The 26,503-nt window shown below is 31.9% G+C and overlaps 1 protein-coding gene across 1 annotated transcript in view; it reads right to left on the reverse strand.

Annotated features, from left to right (window-relative positions):
* Positions 1–5,634: 5,634 nt before the first annotated feature.
* Positions 5,635–26,503, reverse strand: part of LOC124358128 (inositol-tetrakisphosphate 1-kinase-like) — a 50,239-nt gene continuing 29,370 nt past the window's right edge. The window contains 5 exon segments of the mRNA XM_046810420.1: positions 5,635–6,105; positions 9,815–9,954; positions 11,887–11,989; positions 13,594–13,753; positions 22,870–22,919. Of these exon segments, the coding sequence (XP_046666376.1) occupies positions 5,825–6,105; positions 9,815–9,954; positions 11,887–11,989; positions 13,594–13,753; positions 22,870–22,919 (734 nt within the window). The 3' untranslated portion in view covers positions 5,635–5,824.

Raw genomic sequence — 26,503 nt, forward strand, 5'->3', positions numbered from 1 at the left:
GATAGCATCTAATTCCAAATAAATTATTTAAATTGATTTAATTATTGATATTCGACACTAAGATTCGATTTCAATACAGGTTAGTAATTTAGGTCCAGACTTATGTAATTCATAGCACACTCCAAAATAGATATAGTGTTTAATATAAACGAAAACAACAAAGAAAACTAAGGAAAATTTGTTGGAGCATTTCATCTTTATAGACACATACACTTTATAACTCATACACTTAAATTTATTATAATTTAATTCATACAATGTTATGACTTTTAAAATTACACTAGCAATAAATAGCAAAGATTTATTTACAAACAATTCAAACAGAACATTAATTTAGTCCAACTGTGATGTTTAAGTTCCCCAGTAGAAAAAAGGTATAAAAAGTCCCTGTAGTCTGATAAAATCAGTAGTCCCACCGAAAGAGACAGGCACCACACACCTTTTTCAGTTTCAAAATACTTTCTATTGACGATTTAATGCCAAAAATAGTGAGCTAACAGACTTCTACAACCTTAAGGTTCGGTGACCATTGACCTAGTCCACACAGACCACCGGAGGAGGTAATAATCCTGAATTAGGTCGCCATTACAAATCTATTCTTATTACAAAGATGGTATTGTGCACAATATTTTAAAACTAAGAAATATCACAATTAGTTACATTTATGCTTCAATTCTATTTAATAATGTAAAAACAATATATGATACTTGTATGTATGGATATAATAATGTACAACTTCAATAACTATTTTCAACCCACATAAATATCGGGTAGAGTAATTTTCATTCTTTGTCCTCCTTTTTTTCCAAAGTCCTCCACTGATAAGTTTTAACAATAAGGACAACTTTAAAGCCGACTCATCCACTAGCCTACTTTCCATTATTTGATTTCCATTACCAAATTAATAACTGCAACAACCTTCTTCCTTCATAGGGAACTCTCATAAGTTTACAAGAATCTTCTTAATTTACGATGCTATTGTAGTTATGTTTTCTCACATTATTTCTTAACAGAGCTTAGAAGTAATTATTTTCTTGAAGGCACCCTGTTGATTTGAAATTACTATTCTATTATAAGTTATGTAATTTGACATTTGAACACTAGTTAACTAATTTTTTACAAATGTACGCCATTGATGAAAGATTCCATTATCATACGCAGCCTTATTCGACAATCGATGTCCAAACGACAGGTTTAGAAGTATTCCACTTTACAAGGCTAAATTGTAAGAGACTTGGTATTATTACAGGAATTCACCTTGATACTAAATTTTATAAATGAATTATGTTGCAAACAAAACCAATCTGAGAGCCAAAAACGGACTACTTGCTTTTGTAATTCACCATATTAACCAAAACAATGAAGAGATGTTAGTACAATTTTTTAGCCTGTATATTGGTAACTATTTGGCAAAACATTATAACACACAAAAAACACAGATACAGCCCATAAGAACGCAACATGGTATGACATGAACACGTGTGGCATGAATGAAAACAGCTCAAACAATGAATATACATTTGAATCCAGCACTCATACAAGTAGTACCATGAAAATCAGATTAACTATGGGTACTTTGGGATTATACCGACCACACCAGTATGAAGAATACAAAAATATAAATTTATAGAAACAAACATGATAGAACGAAAAAACAACTCTTTAATTACAAAATTACAAACTTACAAGCATTTCCAGGTATTGTGATCGGTATTGTCGCTGTTATCTTATCTTTCTCAAGAATCCCGATTACGGCAGGCCCCGCGGCATCACATGATTTGCACGGTACATAATTGCCTTTCCATTACAATTCAATTTATATTTCTGATCAGCCCCTCTAGAATTTGATATTTTCTGATAGGTACTATCTCGAGGGATGTTTTTCTTTCGTTGACATCAGCGTGAAGCCCGCGCTGATGGCTGGAGGCACTCGCATTTTGGGTGGCGGAATGTGATCAAGAATAAAAACAAGTTTTGAGCGTTTTTTCAATAAAGAGTTTAGTTTTAGTTTGGTAATGTTTGTTTTTGTTGAATTTTTGTGTTTGGAGAAATGTAGAGGTAAAACACGGAAGTACAACAAAGCGACGCGACTCTGCAATCACGTTATCTACTAGACCGCTCGACTTTGACCTCTGTCTGAGGATGGGGAGGGGTTTGCGATAAGACAATTCCTGTTTTATATTGACGAAATATTGTTTTACGCTGATCTAGTAATCAGTAGAAGCAAAATGTCAAATAACGATTCATGTCTGGGTGTGGTCGGTATAATCCCAAAGTACCTAACTATGTATACGAAAAAATGTTATATTGTAGTAATTTTATTGAACAGTTCAAGTACACTCTTCACAGTTTCAATCTGAGCTTTAATCAACAATTCCGAATCAGAAGTGAATTAATCAAATATCAGTTGGCTTCCTTCCTGGCTGAGATCTCTACAGATAACAGTTCTAGGTTCCCAGTGTTTTGTTCTGAAACATGGATTTTATTTTAATACTTATATATTCTACAGGAACACCTAACCCTTTTAACCCCAGCCATTGTATCAAGTGTTATGCCAAAAACCCAAAGCCATTTTAAACTAAATGTATGAATTTTGAAAACAACTCATAACTAGGCTATTTTAAAGTTATCTAGCTGACATTTTTTACTTCTTATTTAACTAAATTTACAAAAATATGAAAAAACAAAATAATATCTTGAAAATCTTTTATTTTAATATATATATATATATATATGTGTGTGTGTGTGTGTGTGTGTGTGTGTGTGTGTGTGTGTGTGTGTGTGTTTTATTTTTTACATATTATATATACATACATATAATAAAAATTAAAAAATTTCAAGTTTGTTGATGAAAACCATACAATAGCAAAACAATATTTTACAAACAAATATATATTCATTATATGTTACATTTATTTCCTTATCTAAGGAAACAAAAATTATAGGATAGGCCTACTTTGTTCACAAGTTGATTAATATCAATTTTTGTAAGGTTGTGTCATTTTTCCTTTTTGCCATTTCTGTATAAGTTAATGTAACACAACCTTTGAAATTCATTGTACATTAACATAAAACCAAAGTTATTTCTGATAAAATAATTAAAACTGTTGTAGCCTAAATAAAAAAAAAAAAACACATTTTAATGCAATATTTACATCACTAGAAAATATTTTCAGAAACGTCAAGAAAGCAATCACTCAAATCGTGTCACTGCCCACATCCACGCCACTTGCAACTAAGTTACTAATTGGTGTATTTTCGATTACAGGAGACTTTGAACAATTCCTATTACTCATTTTCAAATTAAATAAATAACAAAACTACTATTTAATCGCCGTACTTTACACAGTTTTAACCTAAAGACATTAAGCAACGTGGAATATTCACAACATAGTCAAATACAGCTATATGCGACAATCAGTGAGGAGTTAGCTGAGATGAATTGCTATTTCTCAATCACAGACTGACAAAATATAGTCAGAGCTTTAAAACCTAATATATTTCGATGCAATACATCTTTGTACACGCATCTATGGAATTTCAAAGCATTTGTGAAAATAAGTGGCCATTAAAATAATAAAAAGTGGATGTCCGCATTATACGGACATTGGGTGTTGCCGCAATTTTTACTACGTCCGTATAATATGGACATCGGGGTTAAAAGGGTTAGGGGTAGCTTTTGATTATCAGAACAACTTACTTCTGATATTCTTAATACTTAAATAAATTATGAAGGAATTCTACACAAAAGTTTGAATGATAGAATCTATACACAATTGTACAAATCTAGACAAAGACATTTTGAATCATCTTGTAAATTTTTGTAATGTGCGTAAAACGGGTAAGTTTCAAATTTTAAATTTCTAAAAAGATTTACTATCTCTGTTTAAAAATATGTCCAATAGAAACTAATCAGTTAAAGGGTAAAATATGTATGTAGATGAGCTGCTATAACTGTTGTCAACTTGGTGTGAAATTTAATCATGTTGAGCATCATGTGTGCTGCAGGTCACCGTCCTCACCTTTACCCTTTATGTGGTAGAAACGTTCCTAACACATATTATGGAAAATAAGTAAGGAAAAGAAGAAAACTACCTCATTTAAAAATATTAAGACACAAAAGTTCAGTATTATATAAAATGTTACCATTTCGGAGTAGGCTACATGAAACTACCTTAATTTTTAGGCTTTGTTGGTATCGTGACATGTTGAAACATCACTAGTAAATTGAATTTTCCAATATTCGTTTAGAATCGTTTTGAGTTTATTAGACATTAAACTGAAACTCGCTGAGCCAACAATGCATTTTCATTTATAATAGGATGTGTGCACTCAATAACTTTCTTTTTCAATTAGGCCATTGATTGAAGAGTGTCTGACAGGCGGGGATACTGACCACCTTTGGTAGTTTGGACAGGGGTGGTGAATTTTCCCAGGTGGACTTGATAGGTTGTTTTCGGCGGTTCGTTGAACTGCTGAAGTTGTAGACTGGTGGGCCTCATGGTATGTTTCCGGGGTGTGCGCAAAAAGCCCTTGAGGCTTAAGTGCATGGCAGTAGGCCGCCCCAAGGGGAAAAAAAGAGTGTCTGAAGTGTAACGTTTAGAATGGCTCTGTTTATCAACATAATATATGTGTGACTTTATTATCAGTGTATTATCAGTCACTTTTCACAGCTGAATAAAATAAAGTGCAAAATATACTTCACCTCCTTGCTCTGCCAGCTCACATAAGACAGTTCTTCGCTAGGCAGACTTCTGTTTATCTATTCAGTTCTCCCTGGTCACAATAATCAGCACAACAGAAACATCTACAAGCTCTGGCGTGTACCTTTCATCTGAGAGAGTCTGACTACAGTCTGGAGTACATAGTCACAATCAGACAATCATTGCAGTTTATTTACTTTGAAAATTTTTGTAACAATTAAAAAATGTAATATACACGAAAATAGCTCTGAAGGTTTAACAGTGTGAATGATTAGGTTATTTTAGGACACATTTTTCAAAAGTTATGTGTATGAATCCCATGGAAATTTTAGATGCTTGACTTTAAAGAGTTTTACTGGTCAAGTGTTTTTGGTTAATGGAGGATCGGTGAATGTAACCTCACAAAATAAATTCATATTTCAGATTTTTCTAACCATACTACTTTTAAATGTTTAAATTTTGTTATCGCATGCCTCTAATTCTTAAAAAATTTAAATACTTTGCTTACTAAATCATTTTATTTATTTGTGCTCACAAGATGTTACAAATTAATTAAAGTCAATTGTAAGAAAGTGGTGTAAATATTTTGTGATAATTATTTTACTAAATTAGGTTTATGTCCATTATTAATGTTGTTTACATAACAGAGAATATATTAACATTATAAGAAAAATTTGTACAATTAAGGTTTATGGCCATTAAGCTACAGAGCAAAATCACTAAATCTATATACATACTTTTGAATCCAAGAATTATTTTAAAACGCAATTACAGAAATTATAGACCAATTAAGTATGGTAGTACATTAAAGGGAACTGTTTTATAAAGGCACATTGCCTTCAAAACTGTTGGTGTAAGTTAATAAAAACTATTTAATAACATATGTCGCTTGTTTCTTACCCAAATTATCGGATCAAAAATACACTGAAGCAACCCTTGATTTCTTTTATTGCAAAAATCAACATGGCAAAAAGTTATTAAATGACTTTCACCACGTTTTAATGGACTGAATCATGAAAATTCTTCAATTTTGATCACTTTTAATGAGACCTCCGTCCAAAACGGTAGTTAAAGAAGCAATAGGAAGTAGACAGGCACAGACGGTAGGAGTTACCCTGAGGCTAGTGTTGACGCTCTAGATGTTTCTTGCTCATAACCTGATTGGCTGATGTCTGACTGCCACCACCAATAGTACAGCGCAGCCTTTGCTTTCGCTTCTTTTCATCACTGGAGTCACTTGTATCAAACCCAGAGTCCTCCTGATCCACCTTGCCTCCTACGCTCTCACGCTTCTCACTCAGATTCTTCTGTATTGATTGTTGTTTGGTTCTTTTATGATCAGCAGTCCTCTCCAGAATGCAATCCATTAGACTGTCAAAGAACTTTGGATATCCATCGTAACCTTTGAAAAAATAAAAATTATAAATTCAGTACATTACATTTAAAACTATATCTACAAACAAATTTTTGAACTTTTAACTTCTATAAATCCACTGTAAATCAAATAAAGAAAAACTGAAGTCTCTCCAAATAAAGCTCAAGTAAGATGAAAAAGTGAACACATGGCTCAACGTAAAGACTTTCAGGAGATAAAACAAATACTGCTCACACTAAAAAAAAGTATCCTAGTGCGAGAATATACAGCTGTCTTGATAGTATGATGACTTTTACAAAGACTCAGTAATGTTCAATAAAATAATATTTCCTACTTCCACATTTGATTTTGCTTTTACTTGTTTATTAATTTTAGGAGCATTGGAATCTTAGGCTTTTGTACAGACCATGGTTGAGATATCATTTAAGTTTTCTAGTTCACACCACATCAAAACATTCCAAACACAATTAAAATCTAGAGATTTTTAGGCCTTGCTGTGGATCTTCAGCCAACAGATATTAAACCAAAACTCAACATCTTTTTAAATATCTCAACAGAAAATTTTAGATGATAATAAATTAATTTACTGACCTGATCTCGATCATGTTATTTTTAATTCTGTACAAACTTTGTGTCACTAGTGTTTTCATGTTCTATAAATAGGACCATTAAACACACATTGCATAATTGTAAAGTAAAATACGAGAGATGATCAAAAAGCGTGTTAAAAAATAAGACATGATTCTTCAACTTAACATAGAACATCATTATTTAAATAGAATTTACTCAAGTGACATTAAAATTACTCATTCAAGAAAAAGCTTAATGATAGACTATCAATAATAATAATAATAATTTTTAACCCACCTCGACTGATAATAAAAGAACTCCCAGAATCATACACTGGTTTTTGTCTTTGCACAGCATATTTTTCAGATATTTTTAAAAACATGTGCTTAATGCTAAGTAATAAGTGTTATATATACATTTTTTTAGAAACCAGAAAAAATTTTAAAACAAAAATATGCACTTACTAGAGTATTGCTTTTTTTATTTGTACATAAATTTAAAAATGTGTATTGTAAATTTTTTTTTTTCTAAATTTCACTCCATGTAACTTTCACATGACTTGAGATAGTAAGATACTGTGAATGTATAAACTATACACAGTTTGTAGTGAACAAAAAGTATAACATATATACACTTATTTATAACACAAAAGTTTTTTGATAAAATTGTAAAGTATATACTACTTTTTTTGGTAGTACTTGTATGCATATTGGCGTTTGATGAATTCTTTGGGCAAAAAGAATATCAGATGATGCTGAATTATTTTCACTCTCACTATTAATTTTTAAAACCCAACTCACTTCCACCAGTGTATAATCATCCAGACTACCTGACAACAAATCTGACAAAGAAATATCATCATGCACTTAATTTGCCGATATGTCACTTTCATCATCAGAACTAATATTTTCATCACCCAATAGTTCCATGTTTATTATTTTAACGAGGATCGTCCATTTCACAACATAATAATACATTATAAACAATTAACCTACATAATAACCTAGCAACAGTAGCAACAAAGATCGTCAAGGCCGTGCAGCGCGTCACCAGCTGCATAGTCCGTCAGCTGTATGCCGTGTGGCATTTGGATCAATATTACAAATATAAAGTATATAAAAAAAATTTTTATTTATGAGTAGAGGATTCGACTAGTGCAAGTTATGTCTTATAACTTAAACAGTTTTCACGTAATAACAGCGGAAAGTTGACCGTCGGCTATGCCATATTTATCAGTTCACAAGCGGTATTGATGAACAACTGTGCCATCAGTCATCAGTTGGAGGGTTAATTGTCACACAACTTTATATCACTGATATCAGTAGACTACAGCTCACAGCCAAATCAAAAATTAAATTCAAACCATATAAATGGCAGTTCACAATATATATATATATATATACACACACACGAGGTCTGTCCAAAAAGTATCCGACCGCCGACCAGTAGGCGGCCGCGGTGTAACCAACCGGCTCGAACCGGTTATTGGAGGGGAGGGACGAGCCTACTCCTTCCCATATTAGGCATTGAATACGATCCGGTCACTCAGTGAGTCACAGTGCTCTGTTCCGTACAGTACTGTCGTGTGTGTGCGTCGCATTTCAATATGACTAAACGTGTTGAGCAGCGCATTTGCGTTAAATTTTTCCAAAAACTTGGCCATTCAGCATCAGACACGATTACTACGATATGGAAAGTTTATGGTGACGTGTCTATGGGCGATACACAAATAAAAGAGTGGTTTAGGTGGTTTAAAAATGGCTGCATATCAATGGAGAGTGATGACCGATCTGGCAGGCCTTCAACGGCCAGAAACGCTGAAAATGTTGAACGTGTTCGTGCAGCAATTAATGAAAACCATCGATTGACTGTCCGAGAGCTGGAAGAAGATTTAGGAATACCAAAATCGTCAGTTTGTAACATTCTACACGAAGATTTAAAAATGAACCGTGTTTCGGCAAAATTTGTTCCTCGGCTGCTGACAGAAGACCAAAAGAAGTGTCGACTTGAAATCACAGGACAATCTGGATTTGATAAAAAATGACCCAGGGCTATTTAAAAAGTTATTACTGGTGATGAGTCATGGGTTTATGGCTACGACACTGAAACAAATGCTCAATCTTCACAGTGGAAAACTCGCGAAGAGCAACGGCCGAAAAAAGCAAGACAAAGTAGAAGCAATGTCAAGACAATGCTGACAGTTTTTTTTTTTACCAGGACAGCGTTGTTCATCACGAATATGCTCCAAGAGGCCAGACAGTGAATAAGGAGTATTATCTTGAGGTCCTAAGGCGGCTACGAGATGCAGTGCGAAGGAAACGACCTGAACTGTGGACAAGCCGTGACTGGATCCTGCACCACGACAACGCACCAGCTCTTTCCTCAAATCTTATTCAGCATTTTTTGGTCAAACACGACATGAACCAACTACGACAGCCTCCCTACAGTCCTGACATAGCTCCTTGTGACTGGCTATTTCCGAAATTAAAAATTCCTTTGAAAGGAAAAAGATTTGACGATGTTGAACAAATAAAACAAAATGCGACGAAGGACCTGTTAGCCATTCCGCAAAATGAATTTAAGGAGTCTTTCCGGAAGTGGGAGGAGCGTTGGAATAAGGTAGATGCTTGTGGAGGGGAGTACTTTGAAGGGGACCAGATTGCCGTTGCCGCCGAGTGACGTCAGTTCATGCCAGACGTCAAGGTCGGATACTTTTTGGACACACCTCGTATATATAAATGGAAGTTCAGACATTAAAAAATACTAGTGCTGCAAACATACATTTCTGTTCAAATAAATATAAGACTACGGTTTTCACTGAACATAACGATATATGATTCAATATGTAAAACTTATTTTATATTATCATAGGAATCCAATAAAGTATGTGTGATATAATGTGACTTGATCTAGATGCTTAGCGGCTGTAGGGTTAAATTTGAGAAACTTTGTTATTCAAATCAAACCACATTTGCACTTCACAAATTTGGGTTGTCAAATTTTTAAGTCTCTTAACCAAACAGTTAAACTCCCGGAGTAAAAGTTTGCAAAAGAGAGTTAACACCATTGACTTGGCAGTTGCTATGATGGAGGAAGAATATGACCGTTACTTTATAGATCACCCTCATATTTCGTCAAATACAGTACTGAAATGAAGGAAACTGACTTGGGTATGAGTTGACATCAATGATGGCGTGTCGGCCTGTTGAGTTCTCTACGACCACATCGATTCCCAGTAGAGACATGCCCAGCCGTTCCGTCACTATTTCTACGATGGCAGCCAACTTCGTAGGATCAGTAGACACACTATACAAAGAAAACAGGTTAGTCTGATGTTGATTACACTTCTTACAAGATCTAACAGAAATACTTACAATAGTAATGTTAAATCTATTAACTGTACATGATTGAATGTTGAATATACTAATACGATCTGAAACTCAACTTTATCTATGTCCAGTGTTCAGCTAATTTAATTCTTTTGTTTGTTCCTTAGGACAAGAAGCTGAGGAAGCCTCTGTTGCACAATGCTATAAAGACTTCTTTGCAGCTTCCGGAATGACAGTGTATTCAGTATGGGTAAGAGTAGGGGATTGAAATTACCTCCTGTCGATTCCATGGTGCAGCCACTATGACGAAGGATAGTGGGCATTATCTAAGTATGTCACCTGGGATGAAGAGAAGAGGTTTTTCTGTTTCAGTCGTCAACAAATGGTGAATTACCACAGCAAACAAATCTACATCTAATCACGGATTCAAAATGGCCAAAATAAATGTTTTTGCTGTTCTTAAACCTGTACAAAATCTCGAATTTTACGAATAACATGCTGAATTTAGTTTCCACACAACCCTTTCAGTGTGTGAAGTGCTTCTCAGAAACGCTTCAGGGTTTTTTGATAAAAGTACTATAAATTTATGGGTAAGATATTTTTGGATGATACTTATATGACAAGAAATTTACAATATTTTGTAAAAGTTAATTTATTTTGGTAAACAATTATTTCAAGTTGTTCTCCCAAGTTTCTAAAAAAGTAAAAATAAAGTATGGATGTTTTGGGAATGTCTATGGGAAGTTTGTTAGCTTCAAGTTCAAGTTTTTTTATCAGATATATTTTTATATCAGAGTTTTGTTGTTATCAGCAAAGAGAATTAATTTATCATGTAAATTGAGTTGTTTGGCTGTTATTTAAAAAAATTAAAAATAATATGGGACCTAAAATGTGTTATACTTGCTCTTAAATAGTGAAATGGGGATAGATATAATGGGGATGGGTATATGGGAACAGAGCCAATACCGTTTTGAACAAACACTACTACCTGGCTGAGACCCCTTAGAAAGCTACTAAACTAATTTTGTTATTTCATTCTCCTTAATTTGCTTATTTATATATATAAATTCACAGAGCTCGTGTTATTTAAAATTAAACCAGCCGAGAAATTTCATTGTAAATTTATACATTGCAGCTGCCTCTCCGCTCTCTCTGCCCCGTTTAATTACCTACCCAAGATCCCTACTAATCTTGATTTATACAGACTGGTATCTTTGTAAATATTTATTTAATTATAATTACCTCTCCTTAGTTATAGTTATAATTATCTTTAGTTCCTCTACATCCATTTAGGTGAAATTTCACATATAAATAAAAAAAAAACATTATTTGAAGCAAAATTATAAGGTCAAAAATTACATTTTTATTATAATTTGTTTAAACAATGAAAAAATTAAATGCTCAAAATGATTGTTGGTGAACTTTAAAACTATTTATAACTGTATTAATTCACTGTAATTGTAATCCAATGTTTTAAAGGTTTTGAACGCTCCAGGCACTACAATATGGCTGAATGTAGTTGATCGTCAGAACTAATTAGTTGCTGTTTTATGTAACAATCCTGTATAACTTAGAAAAATAGATAAATACTGTATAAATAGATTATATTCTAGTATTGCTTCTAAACAAAAACATTAATGAAAGAATTCTTCTCATATTGCACTAATGTCTCCTGTCTTACAAATTGGCGTTTCTACCAATAATCACAAACTCCGTTTCTCATGAACAAGGGCTATCCAGAAAGTAGATTACGTTTCGCTCTGTAGCCGCTAGGTAGGAATATTAAGGTCATTTCAATCTCAGGGCGTTTCTCCGTTCTGTGATTATCCAGCTGTGCTAGAGAGAGGTTTGTACATTGCATTTCCATTGTTTAATGATTCAACCATTCCTAAATACCACTCACTCTCACCTGGTCATACTCTGTTCCATGTCTTCAGGGTCTAGGATGGTCAGGCTGGAAGTGGAGTCAGGTTTGGACACATCATGGCTATCAAAGTGGATACTGGCTTGATCTATATAAAACAACCAATCAAATACGTACTTAGCTACATCAATTACAATATAAGATTATTTTGGACTATATTCTTCAATATGTCCAAAATAAATTAAATAAAAACACTAAGTTGAAATTTTATTTGGAACAAATAATAAATTACATAACTACATTGTTTAACCCATTGCGGATCACTGACGGCACGATGACGAGCTCAGGTCGCAAAAGCGGTCTGCTTTTAAGTTTCCCTTCAAATAGTTCTATTAATGTCTGATAGATCGGGCGATCGTCTTCACTTGTCAACTAAGAGTGTTTAACAACGGTCTACGTTTAGAGTTTTCAAAAGTTTTATAAATATCCTACAGATCGCAGTTGTATTTTGAAGTTGAAAAATCATTCATATCAGTTTACTCTCTGCTTTTTAGCGCTTCTTATTGGTTGTTTTCCTCAGCTGATATTATAATACTTTTGAGGTTAGTGACACAGAACTAAAAGACGCAGACGTACATGTTGGCGGGTTTAGTCTAGACTATGGCCCGGATGTTGTAATCGCTTTGCCCAAGCCGCTTTATTTAGACTATGATTCAGACATCATCCCTGCCACCCCGGAACCTTGCTCGCGTGTTATCGTTCCCACATCACGGATACCCCAGCAGGCCCATGTTCCATCTGAACAAATACCTTCACAGCTGAATTTTCTAGCATACAATAGCGAGCGATACAATGTGGCGCACCATTGCTGTTCGTGCGGCCGCTGACCATAAATTAATTCGTGCCCGCATGCCACAACAATACGATCCGCAATGGGTTTAACACATTATTATATGTCTTGTAATATCAGGTAAAATCAGCGCTTGATTGCCAGAGTGCTAAAATATAAAATGTTCTGGCTTATTTCCTCTAAATCTTCTAAAATAATTTAAATGTTATTTTGTAATAATAGTCAACAATGAAAATATAATTTTTAGCGATTTTAAGCTATTGTTTAACTTGCAACCGAATTTTCACAGTTTTAATTGGACAGAATATGTTATTAAACTTTTTAGTTCTGATTGACATGCCTGGATCAGCACATGTTAGCACATGTTCTAAAGCTTTATACTCCACACAGTGGAACATGCAATCCCACCGCAATAGTTTTAAAAGGACTTTTAGATGACCTGTGTAGCCTACATGTACAACCTGTTGAATTGTTAGGTACGTATGTTGACCGTAAATTATTTTTCCATACACATATAGAATATGGTCGTTACAAACTGCCAAAAATTGTGTTCCTAATTAGGAGGTTAATATGCAGTGAACAAATATATATGTTACACCAAAATAGTAACACAAAAATATTTGCATTTCGTTAGATTATAACAATTTTAAACTATATATTCAACCAGAGGTTCCTTCAAACATATATTTAAAACACTTTACCCCAAATTTTAAATCATCTTTTAGAATTTTTGATACTTCAGTTACTTTAACTGAAGCATGGATTTCGTTTGATTTCCATAAATTGCTACAAGAAAATAATGGTGTATGTGTTTAATGTACTCATATTAGTATATAAAATATATAATTTAACTTTACATATTACAGCCTGTTTAATCACATAAGTGGGTTTTGATAGCTTACTCGATGCATAGAAGTTCTTGAGTGAAGGCCTTTCAACGACCCTGTACTTATCACCAACCACATAGATCTTGAACAGCACAGCGTTGTGGTTGACAAACGTCTGAGCAACACAGGGGGGTTTGCAATCTGCTAGCCCTGACTCATTGAAGATGATCATCATCTGAAACAGACACAAGCAATATACCCTCACAGTTCAAATTTACACTACTTGCTGTTGCCCAGCACAGCGTTGTGGTTACAAATGTCTGAGCAACACAGGGGGGTTTGCAATCTGCTAGTCCTGTCTCATTGAAGATGATCATCATCTGAAATGGACACAAGCAATATACCCTCTCAGTTCAAATTTACACTACTTGCTGTTGCCCAGCACAGCGTTGTGGTTACAAATGTCTGAGCAACACAGGGGGGTTTGCAATCTGCTAGTCCTGTCTCATTGAAGATGATCATCATCTGAAACAGACACAAGCAATATACCCTCTCAGTTCAAATTTACACTATTTGCTGTTGCCCAGCACAGCGTTGTGGTTACAAATGTCTGAGCAACACAGGGGGGTTTGCAATCTGCTAGTCCTGTCTCATTGAAAATGATCATCATCTGAAACAGACACAAGCAATATACCCTCTCAGTTCAAATTTACACTATTTGCTGTTGCCCAGCACAGCGTTGTAGTTACAAATGTCTGAGCAACACAGGGGGGTTTGCAATCTGCTTTATAAGTAAATAGTAAACAGTGAAATAGTAGTAGTAGTATCTGTTAGTATTAAATTGTATTTGATAACATGTGATTGTTCATTTGCTTAGTTTGTTTATTACATAAACTTTCATAATGGACCTTACAAGTGTACAATATTTGTTTATCCAGAATATTTGTATGAAAGTAATTTTTTACTCAAATCGATTGATGATATTACTATACAATACTGCAATACAGTATATACTATACAAGTACAGCAATTACCTAACAATAAAAAATGTTAAAATTCTTTAATGGCATATTGCTTCATAGTTTTGTACAAGCATACTGTACTTATTTCTAACAAATGTACATGTATTGTTTTATCTCACAATTTTTAATGAATATATAATTAAGTATGCCATTCTGTGATAAATGGAAAATTAAATGGGCTGGCTTGGCAGTGCCTGCCTGAACAAAATTGTAATAGCAAACAGCTGACTAGCTAGATTCCAGGAAAGATCGTCACCCATCTATTTATCTTGCGTAACATATTACACAAAAACACATTTAAAAAATATAAGGTGGAATATTATTATCATATTACAGTGATAATTAACACAATGTCTTTTACTACACTATCAACTTTGGGCGTGTTCTTCCAGAGATAATGAGAATATATCACCAGTTACATAATCAGTCATAAATAGAAAGAGTTATTACAATTTTTTAGAAAACTACGAAAGACAGCTTATTGGCCATTTTATCGCTAGTGAATCATTTATGATACTCTTTTACTACAAGATTACACTCATTGACGTAATCATTGTCAAAAGTGTTTAGGTACTTTCAAAGCACAGAAGATTTTTTGGTATTGAATTTACCTGGTTTAAAATAGTCAATATTATATTTAATCTCAATTATCCAAAAATGAGAAAAATATATCAAGTATCATGCAAATTAAAAATATATACTTGATTTGGATATTAATCATAAAAGTGAAGCAGGAGCATATGGGTTTTTGTTCAATTAAACTGTATTTATCTTCTAAGTATCACAATGATTTCTGTCTAAATGGATTCCGTAAGTTCAAAACTACATATTTGGATTTATTTGTCTCTTATTTGTCTGTTGTTTAACATATTTTGTCTCTAGATACAATGTCATGAGTGTAGGAAATAAAATAAAAACACGTTAGACCAATTTAGTTCAAAGGTCATGCCATACTTCATTTCAAAATATATAATTTTTTTTTAATCACTGCAATCGATCCAGGAAACAGAAACAGGTGTGCTGGGTCTCGATAATTGCAAAAAGAAATATGTTTCACAACAGTCGATCGTTTTGTGATCTGTGAAATGGCTTACTCTGTAAGTATTTCTGTAAACTCTTACAGACAGCTTACTGTAAGATGATTTAGGAGCAAATGGCCTTTATAGAAAATACACCGTATGCTGTTATTTAAGTACTATATAACAGCCAACAATTGTGCTTGAAGGAGAAGGAACAAAGCATCGAGTCCATTTTACTAATACCCCGACTGATTGGTTTTGTTTTTGTAGACTGATTTTGAGTAAATAAGGTGAAAAATGAATGCATCTATAGCTTGATATCCTCAAATATATATATAAACAAATGTTAGGCTTTTTTCAGTTATAACAATTTTTTCCTTGAGAAAAGTAAGCTGCGTAATGTTTAATATTGTTTTCAACGAGTGATTTATTTTTGGCTCTATATCAGTATAATCTTATATGTGCTTGTTTAGAATAATATGCTCAGAAAAACTGTTAAGAAAAAAATTCTTTACATTGTTTTTGTAATTTATTATTTTATACAAAATTGTCTTTTAAATCCATAAATATTTCAATTTTACATAAATTATGATTAACTCTGTAACTATTTACAATATTGAACAAAACTGTATATTTTGTTTTAGACTAAAAGTTAGACATATGGAATATGTGGTTAAATATACTAATTGTGGGCTTGTTTTGAGATTTAAAACAAACATTTTAGTTTTGTTGTAAATTTGTTTTTTCTGCTTATAAAAAAAATAGGGGGAGGAATAGTATTGTCCCAATAGTATGATTTCTGTATAATATAACATACTGATTTTTAATATTTTACAGCAAACGTTTTAAAATTGAAAAATACAAAACTGTATTCTTACATTTTTGGTAACTGTTGTGAATTTGTAAAAACAAATTGAGAACACCTTATTTAAAACTGATCTTCAAGAACAAGAACAAGGAATAGAATCTTGTATTGCTGTTAAACACATACATGCAATCACTGAAGGCAATATAACTATAAAGTAACATTAAAAGAAAAAGAAAATTGTTGGTAACTAATAAAATTGATTTGTATGTGTTTTTTAACGTATTTAACGTTTCCTTGTAACTCAAGTCACATATACACGTCATATTATAGGTGGAGTCGCTACGCAAGTGAAGTGTTTGAACAGCTGATAGCTGTAATGGAGTATTTCATTCCAAGTAGTGTAGATTTCAACAATCTTATCTTTAAAAATGGTTTTACTTAGTCTTCATCATGCAATTATTTCTTCATTGCCAGTTTTTTTTATTTATCAGTTATATTGTATATCACCAATGTTTATGGTTTTACAGATAAGTTTTGTTCTGTATCAAGGTCAAATAATTAACAACATCTAAGACCTATTTTATGTTACAGCTAATAGTTTATCTAGCTAATTTAGAATTTTTTGTCACGGACATGACTAAGTTGGTCACTTGTAACGAATTCATAGCTGTAAGGTCTTTATATGAGATACATTTACCACACTTGTCATATTAGATGAATCCAGAAGACTAAAACATCGGTATAAGACCAAATTCAATAGCAACATTCGAGTACAGTAAATGGCGTGTCAAAGACCTTGGAGAAACCGTGGTTAGTCGAGTGATTCTAATTGTGCTTCATGGCCGTTTCTAGCTGTTAGTCATGCTGCAGCTGAGTCACAAACAGAGGGGACTGACGATACCCAGGTCAGTCTTCACAAGGCCACAGGAGAGTGCTTCACTGGCCCTCAGCCAATGGGCAGGGCAGAAGCATTTGGTATCATGAGCCCATCAATACTAGCTTGTTCGTATTCAAGCATAGTAACTGAAAAGTTAATAAAAACTTTTGCTCATTACAAACATAATTTTTTTAAGAAATATTTATTTTGGAGCATCCTACAAATTTTCTGATTTTGATGAAATTTGGCATACAAGTTTAATTTCTATCCAGAGAATAATTAATTTTTTGGTAAATGACTCTTTCACAATGTTGTCTGTGTAAAAAGTAACACTTTTTTTTGTAAGGGTTTTTGCAAATTTAATTACGTTTCATCATTGGTAGTTCTTTTAAATAACAAAGATGGCATTAATCATTTTCATTCAAAATCTTCTTTAAAAGATACTTAATTCTGATTTCATTAAAAAATTCCAATGAAAATATTAGGACTAAAACATCTATTCAGAACTTTATATTTGGTAAATATAAGAAAGAAAATTAACACTGATATAAAATATACACTTTTTGGCATATTTTTGCATTATTTATTAATTTAAGTACTGATTTTATCAATGAGAAATAAGTTCTTGTTTTGTTTGCTAACAGACAAGCTGAGTGTTGAAATCAAATAAGGAAGCATACTTTGTGGCTGGTCACTTTTGGCAATCCAAAATGTAACTTTTATACACATAAAAGTCAATCTGAACTTTTTGACTATTTATTAAGTTCTTTGATTTTTTTCAGAACTATATCTCTTTGAAGCTTAGAAAAATAAATATTTGTTTAACACTTTTCACCAGCACCATCTACCTTGTACTGTATTGTCCCTCCTTCTTATTCAGTTTCATAAGATTGCCTACTGCTTAGTGGAGGGAGGGGCGGGGAGGGGGTCACAACTAGCTATACACATACAGGATATTATCAAACATTATTTTTCTCTCTTCAGAAGGATCTAGTTCTAATGATGTGTTAATAGAAGAACTGTAATAGAACAAAGACTTACTTTTACAAATAAAAAAGTAAAGTGTATTTTCCCGGAGTTTGTTAATTGGTTTATCATACTATTTGTATTATATTTTACAAAAACAAAAATAGATTATTTTTCGTTTTCTCATCTGTTAGTTAAGGTTGTATTACACCAGCCAACAAAAACAGAAATTTAAGCTATCAATGACCTTGGAGGACACTGTAGGGCGAGCCTGCTGAATCATCTTCACAAACGTACTAAACTTACTAAACTGGTAGTCACAGAACAGGTTATTAGCTGTCTTAGTCACCTGTTCACAAGAACAGTAGGTTTGCCTTGTTACATCATCTTAGCGCTGTTTACGACAGCACATTAACACTCAATCTAGTAAAACTACCTGAGTTGTACTAGAATGTTAATCCACAAGAACAATACTGGAAACAAGATTTTTTAAATTTTATCATAAAGAAATAAAATACAATAGATAAGATTAGTTTTTAAGTAATATTTAACACTAAATAAGATATAACACAATAAAATGTATTAACCTAGTAAAAATCATTAATACTTGATAAAAATGTAACCAAAAAATTTAATGAATTATGAAATAAAAGGTTAAATATACATATAAAAGTAATAAATACTGGGATTACATTTAACACACACTATAATTACATCTTACAATCATAATACCACAGACCTAATATTCTTTAACAGTGTAAAATGCAATTTATTCTAAACCTTTCATTCATTATCAACTTAAATGTGTATATTATAACTGCTTCCTGAGAAAGATAATTACATTATTTTATTTTCATAAAGGTATGACTTCTTTTGTATTTTTCTAGGCTGACTGACACTATTCTAACAAATCATTAATAATTTATAATTATTTCTGGTGTTAAGAAATTAAATTTGTCTGAGTTAAAAATTATTTAAATTTTCCTCAACACTACGCAAATAACAAAATACTTGTATACATGATAGGTAATGTTATTATTTGCAGTTGCCTTAATTATTATAATTTACATATTATGTTCTCCACTGCACAGCTAATGTTCATACTTATCACATCTGGATTTTAACAACTCAAACTTATCTCTAATATACCGTAAATTTAAATGAAAGACCGGTCTGTTGAAGGGTGTTGAGTAAACTTGGTTGATTGGCTTCGTGGAGGTGTGAGGGGAGTTTTCCGCTGATGTAGCATCACTACCTGGGGTTTCTGGTCCTCAAAACCCTCTGGTCCTGATATTATTGATGGACTCCTCTTGATTGGCGTAGGATCCAATCTACTCTCACCCATTTCATTTTAATTTGGAGTCCCACTAACAAGAGTTTCCTCACGTTGAGTTTCCTCATTATCCGTAACAAAACTAACAGCTCAACGGTTTATTTTAATTTGGTTTTAAGTAAAACACAACTCTCTTATTGTATGTTATTCCTCTAACTTAATACTTGACCAATAATTTTAAATTCACTAATTTTATTTACCACTATCATAATTTGTTATTTTATATCACACAGACATCTTCACATGATTTTTATATTAACACTTCATAAATATGAAAGGTTCATGTTCTTCTCCTCATAAACTATCATCTGGTTGAATTTTTAAAATTTAAAAAAAAAGCCCTTGGTCTCTATTGTTAATAAGGCGTGAGTAGTAAAGGTAGAATGTTCCTCTAATATAATCTAATTTTAAATGCTTCGAACTATTAATATAATTAAATTGATAATGTCTCGCCCCATTAAGTCTTCTCGTCCACCCTCTGTTTTAAATTAAAAATACCAAGTTGTTGTTTGAATGACTTTTGATGCATTTAATTTCTTTATTACCTCCAGTAAATATATACAGTGTTTCCAAGTGATAATTTTCCTATGAAATTTTTTAATTTATTCTTCATGTACATTCATCCTCCCTCACTTGAATTAGATGTATGACAGCTATCCCATTGTCCATTTTACTTTTATTGTATTTTATTTTTACTGATTGTGAGAGATATGCAATATTAAATTTTAGGACCGTTAAGTAACATCTGCCTTAAAAAAAATAGCTTTTTTATACTTATATTCCTGGCAAATGTCTTACAAGCAGTTCAATTTTGGTGCCATGCTAAGAAGACACATACTATTTGTCATTTTTTATTGCAGTTTTGTAAATTTTTGTAGAATTATATACAACCAATTCCATTTTAGTATGTGTAGTGTTATACAGTTTATTTTTATATCGAGTGTTTAATGTTATAGAAATTACTTTTTTTTTGTCGAATAACCAATAATACTATTAACACTTAGAGTCTAATCCCTAATTTTCGGATCAGTCATTTCAATTGGTATTATCTTTACATTGTATATATTTTAAAACGTTTTGCCTACTCTACAATGTTATTTGGGTTTTAAGTAACACTATTTCACCGGTAAAAGCGTTAGATGTATTGAAGAGCTTGATGACAAAAACAACATTGGTCGCTTTGTTACGGTGCCATTTTCGCTGATGGACATTCCTTGCACCGCAGGCGAGGTCGCAAAGGCTTCGCGCAGCTTGAACACGTTGTTTCTTATGTGTTTGTCAATGCTATGTATTTTGTACATAAAACAACAAACAAGAAGAATCTTACAACTGATTATTATGCAAAGGCTTTGTGCGCAAAACTAGCAACCACGAGAGGAAAATCCACGCCGCACAGTAATGGCAGCAGTGGGAACTCGGCTCAGCCACTTTCCACCGGTAAACATTTTCTGTAAAAAAAAATTTCCAGTGCCACCAGGGAAGACCAAAAATGCAAAGGTGTGCAAGGTTTGCTCAGAAAAGGCTCCAGAGAGTGCGGAAAAGGCCAAAAGAAAGACAACTTGTTATTGTGTTCGTGAGTGTAAAATCCCCACTGTGCAAAAACATGTTTTAAGGTGTTACCACACAAAACAGATAACTATAAATACATAAAAAACATATTTGTATTATTCAAAGAAGGATCAGTTTATATTTGTAAATTGATCATTGTAAATAATTGTAGTATATTCTTATTTATTTCTTAATAAAAAAACGTCTCAAGAAAATATTTTTTTTTTTTTTCAAAAAATAGATGTTTTTCAAAAACATTTTTTATGTGTAGTTTATGAAAAATACACTAACAATCTCAGATAAAGAAAGAAGAAAGTAAGCTGAATTTAGGCATGTAAGTATTTTTCTTAACCCTTAAATACGTTTTTTTAAATACATTTTTTGAAAACCACCAAAAATCACCCAGGCCATTCTATAGATTTACATGTTATTAGGGCCAGCACCTTAAAGTGTATTTAAATTCACCCATTGGCTACCAATGATGTATTTTGCCTGTCATCGTAGATTAGTGTAATACTATGGACATCTAAATTTTGAAAGTCGAAAAATATTCCTTATATAGATTATTTTGGAATTAGTCCAGATTATTATATTGATGTCTTTAAAATATACATGTTCCATTTTAATGCTGGTCGAAAACACTCTCTCAAAAACCTTTGGTTGTATCTCTTGAATTGTTTTTTTTTTTAAATTATGTACTGTCAGAAATGGCATCACGGCAAGATCACATACCTTTTCTGAGAGTTTTAGTAACTTTGTGAGACATACTCAATAAAGTAAAAAGAAGTGAGTGATGGTAACTTGATGAGAAATTGTGAGTGAAAAATAGTAATGTATAATGATGACAAAAAATGTCCAAGTCAAATTATAAACAAGGTCTAACCTTCAAATTTGGGAGTGGGCAAGACCATAACATCCACTAATTTTATTTTTATATAGATCAGTATAAACCCAATTGTTGCTAAGCAACAAATACTTACAATATAAATAATAAATAATCTACTTTAAAAAAAGTTTTAAACATGTTTTATGGTTTTGGTAGTTTTAATATTTTTAATTGACCCAATGCACCCACAAAAAAATTTCCATTGTAAAATAAAAAAATAAATCTTTACCTGGAGTATGTGTATTTTTAAATTTGTAAGATAATGGGTTTAAAATAAAAAAAAAGTAAAGTAAAGTAAAAGTAACAATAAACTAATTAAACATTTAAATATGTTGTTTCCTTAAAATAATTGTTATAGTGGTTGTAAATGATGTTGGTTATAACATGTTAACTATAATAGTGGTCCTGGTTGTCTTCTATCTAAATGATATTATTTATATTTTTAGAAGTGGAATCGGTTAATTTAATATACCACTACTATTTATTTGACAGTTTGATTTTAATATTGTAATAATGGTTTAACTTTTTATATAAGGGAATGAAATAAATAAATAAAAAAAAAAACACTATCTAAATGATATACTTGTATAAAAAGTAATAAAAAGGGAACTCAAAAATCAACATGTATAAAATATATAAAAATATTTTTACCATTAACCAATATAATGTAATAAACACACTACATTTTACCTAATTTTAATAAATTAAAACCTATATATATATATAGAGGTTTTTGTTCAGAATTCCCCCAATTAGGGGACTTAATATTTTCAAAATATCTTTGAACTTGAAATTTTTGGCCATTTTTGTCCATCGAACCATTTTTATGTTACTGATAATCAATGTGTGTTGACAGACATTAATAACTATTTAATTCCCATACTCCTCTCACCTTATGACATTCTTTTGATCCGTGGCCAATAAAAAACAGAGGTGTGCACACTGTTACAATAACAAGAAGCTATCAGACAAATGACCTGTTACCTTCCAGACAAGGTTTTTGGGTCAAGTTTGTCTTGGTCTTGGGTCCTTTACACACAACACTACTACGTAATCTCCATTTCTGCCCATTACACTACCATCATTTCGGAGTGGTTCATCCTTCTTTTAACAATCTATCTGGCCAACTGTAATGACTCGTTAGAAGTTTATCTTGATTGCGTCTTCTACAGTATGTGTGGTAATTTAACGAAACAGTAAACCTTTTTAAAAGATATAAGAAGCTCAATAAACCTTCCGGCCCAGTAATCTTTTCAAAAAGAATAATAGTTAACAAAATATTTTTAAAATATTGATGTATCTTTCCCCCTTATTGAAAAGATTGCCTAAAACCATTTCAACTATTGATTATATTTCTTTAAAATGATTTGCCTTTACATCTTCCGTACTTTTATAATCCTTGTTTTATGTTTATTAATTGTTTTTATTAAATACTGTAATTTTATTTGGACTGAATGCCTGAAACTTCATCAACAGTTCAACAACGATATGTTTCACGCATAAGGAAAACAGAAAGTGTTGCTGATGATTTCTTCATACCAATCGGACCTAGAAATTTAAACAACTCCAACTGCTAACCAATCTAATCTAAGATAAGTTTATAGCAAATATGAATTGCCAATACTAAATTGCACCACCTGTGTGAACATCTAGTACATTTACATTACTGTTCTAACAATTGAAGAAATGATTGAAGGTGTAGCTCACCAAAAGGGATAGCCAGACCCACGTTGGCGCAGTTTTCAGCCTGTTTTTGTGCGTACTCATCACGGGTTACTCCACAAACGTGGGTATGAACACATCTGGCCACCAAAACAACATTACAAATAAAACGACTAACTAAGTCAGTACAAACCCGTTAATGCATGCAACTAGTGATGACCTTAAACTTATTACGGTGTATTTTAAATATGAATAGTCCTGTTTTAAAAACACTAAAATATTAATAATAAATTTAAACTATTGTATAAAGCATTGACAAAAAGATATGGATAAAATAGTAAACGTGGTGGGGATTTTTTGATGAATCCTATCTTACAACATTTAATCGTGTAGACCAAATTTATTGTCACTAATGAATGATACAGAAGTAATCATTGAAAAGTGAAGTCTCATCACTTTTGCAGTACAGCTATCCACTATCCAATTATTGGATATTCTTCAGTCTAATAATAACTTCGGTTCAAGATTCAAATAAGTTCAAGTCGTTCTAAATATTTCAATTTTTTTTTATAAGATTAATGGATTTTAAATTAAAATTAAAATAAATAAACTCACTTTAATTAAAATTACACAAAAATAAATGTTAACCAAATATAAATACACGCAGTAAAAATTCCACAATACACTGAGCAACAAAATTAACTGTATAAGATTGTAATGTGATAGTAATTTACATTGAAATGAATGTTTTAAAATATAGGAATAGATAATTTTATTTAGGGAACAACACTCTATCAAAAAATTCCTACCTGATAATACACAAAAGTTTAAATCAAAACATTCGATGTCATGTTGACTCACATAAGCTTTATATACACAGTGACATGTAAGTCTTGATGACTTAAACTTTAAAACAATAGGACATAGTACAACCAAATTTTGGTCATATCCGTTTCTAGTAATAGTAAGCTACTTTTACCAGCTGACTAGATTTGGGAACGGCTGCAATCAGGGTAAGAATAACTCTTAATGACAGCCTTGTTGTTTATTGTACACCAATGTAAACCTCTAGTTAAACTAAAACGGATGCCTCAAACCAGACCTTCAAAAAGTTGATCCAGATCGTCAGAAATTATAGCTGTTATAGGTTGTAAAAATGGGTAATGCATTGTAAGAATTAACAAGAGCTACAGTATTAGTATCTATTACACAGCGGAAGTGAATACGTTATTTAAGTGAACTATTTCAATTATGATCAAAAAATTTTTCTCCCTACCACAGTCCCTTGGCAAAAAGATCTCCAAAAAACTAATCTTCCAAATTTTTCTTTAAATCTGTTACAGTTAAAAGTCATAACAAACAATGCTATACTAGAATAAAGTAAATTGTTGTTTTAATCCTAACTACAACAATCTTGAAAAAACTTAGAACATACTTGTTTAATATGATATTAGTTGAAAATTTCAAAAGCCATATAATTATAATAGTTATTTACAAAAATAAACACATTCAGATAATAATAATAAATCTACAAAAAGTAGTGAAAATCCATTTTATTTATTTGAATAAAACTACAATAAAACTTTGTTCAAATCAATCAGAAAGATTTCAAAACTGATAAAAAGCTTAAAAACACTTCCAAATCTTAAAAAGAGTGTGTGTGGTGTTGGTGTGGTGTGTGTTGTGTTTATATGTAAGTAATAATATATATATATATATTAAATAATTTATAGTTAATAAATAATATATATATACTTATATATTTATATACATATATATAATATGATATTATGTATATAATATATATTATTTTTAAAATGACCAAGAACTTTTCTTTTTTAACATAAAATAATACTGTATTAAACTCAAACTGCTGATATATGGGCAAAAAAACCGCTAACAACTTAGAAATCTAGGAATTAAATTGGTGATCACAAAATAAATGTAAAAACTAACTCGTTTTATTTATAATATTTATCGTATTATGTATCAATTGTTTGTTAGATGAAAGATAATACAACAATCAGACGTTTATCCAGTGCTGTTTTATTCAATGTTATACGGGGTGACACTTATATTAGGTAGACAGGGGGGGCGCAAATGTCACTGGACAGTTGGTTAAAAATCAAACTAATTATTTGATATTATGTTTTATTACAAACAATACTACAATTATTTTTTATATTCTATTTGTGTTTCCGGCTTCATTAATACATCTTTGAAGTCTTTCTGGAATAACTGTTACATACTCTACAGCATAGTGTGGGATTATTGTCCTAATCATCAAAATGGCGTCATGTAATGTATCTTTCAGTTTCGTCAATAGTATAGCTTTCCGAAAATGACTACTCCCCAGATAAAAATTCCATTGTGTGATATCTGTGAACTGGGGGCATGCAATGTCTGCCCTCGTCCAATAACTTTTCTTTGAAAACGGTCGTTTTAAAATAATCGCGAACAGAAGTGGCGTAAGGTGGTGGAGCACCATCATGTGAAAGTTTTTGACACGTGTCAGCTTAAAACAATTCCCAGGATTGAACTCCCTAGTTCGGAATTGTTGTGTGTTTCATTGCATTGTATGCCAACTTAAAAATGCATAATACCAACATTTAGTAATGACCAACATCAACACGAAAACTATTTTACTACGTCTTGTTGTTATTTTTTTTCCTCTTTTTAACAAAACTGACCGTGACTTTTGCGCCATCCTGTACTGTAGCGTAATTATTTTATTTTTTCCAAAGTGCTAGTGTTTAAGATGTTGTTGTGTGTTAGAATTTCCATGCACAGCACTCAGTCATCTCCTTCAATATCCAAAAAAGATCGAAATTTATAAAATACTACGTAATATTATAAAATATATT

The sequence above is a fragment of the Homalodisca vitripennis genome, chromosome 3 (assembly GCF_021130785.1).
Source record: "Homalodisca vitripennis isolate AUS2020 chromosome 3, UT_GWSS_2.1, whole genome shotgun sequence".
Classification (NCBI taxonomy): Eukaryota; Metazoa; Arthropoda; class Insecta; order Hemiptera; family Cicadellidae; genus Homalodisca; species Homalodisca vitripennis.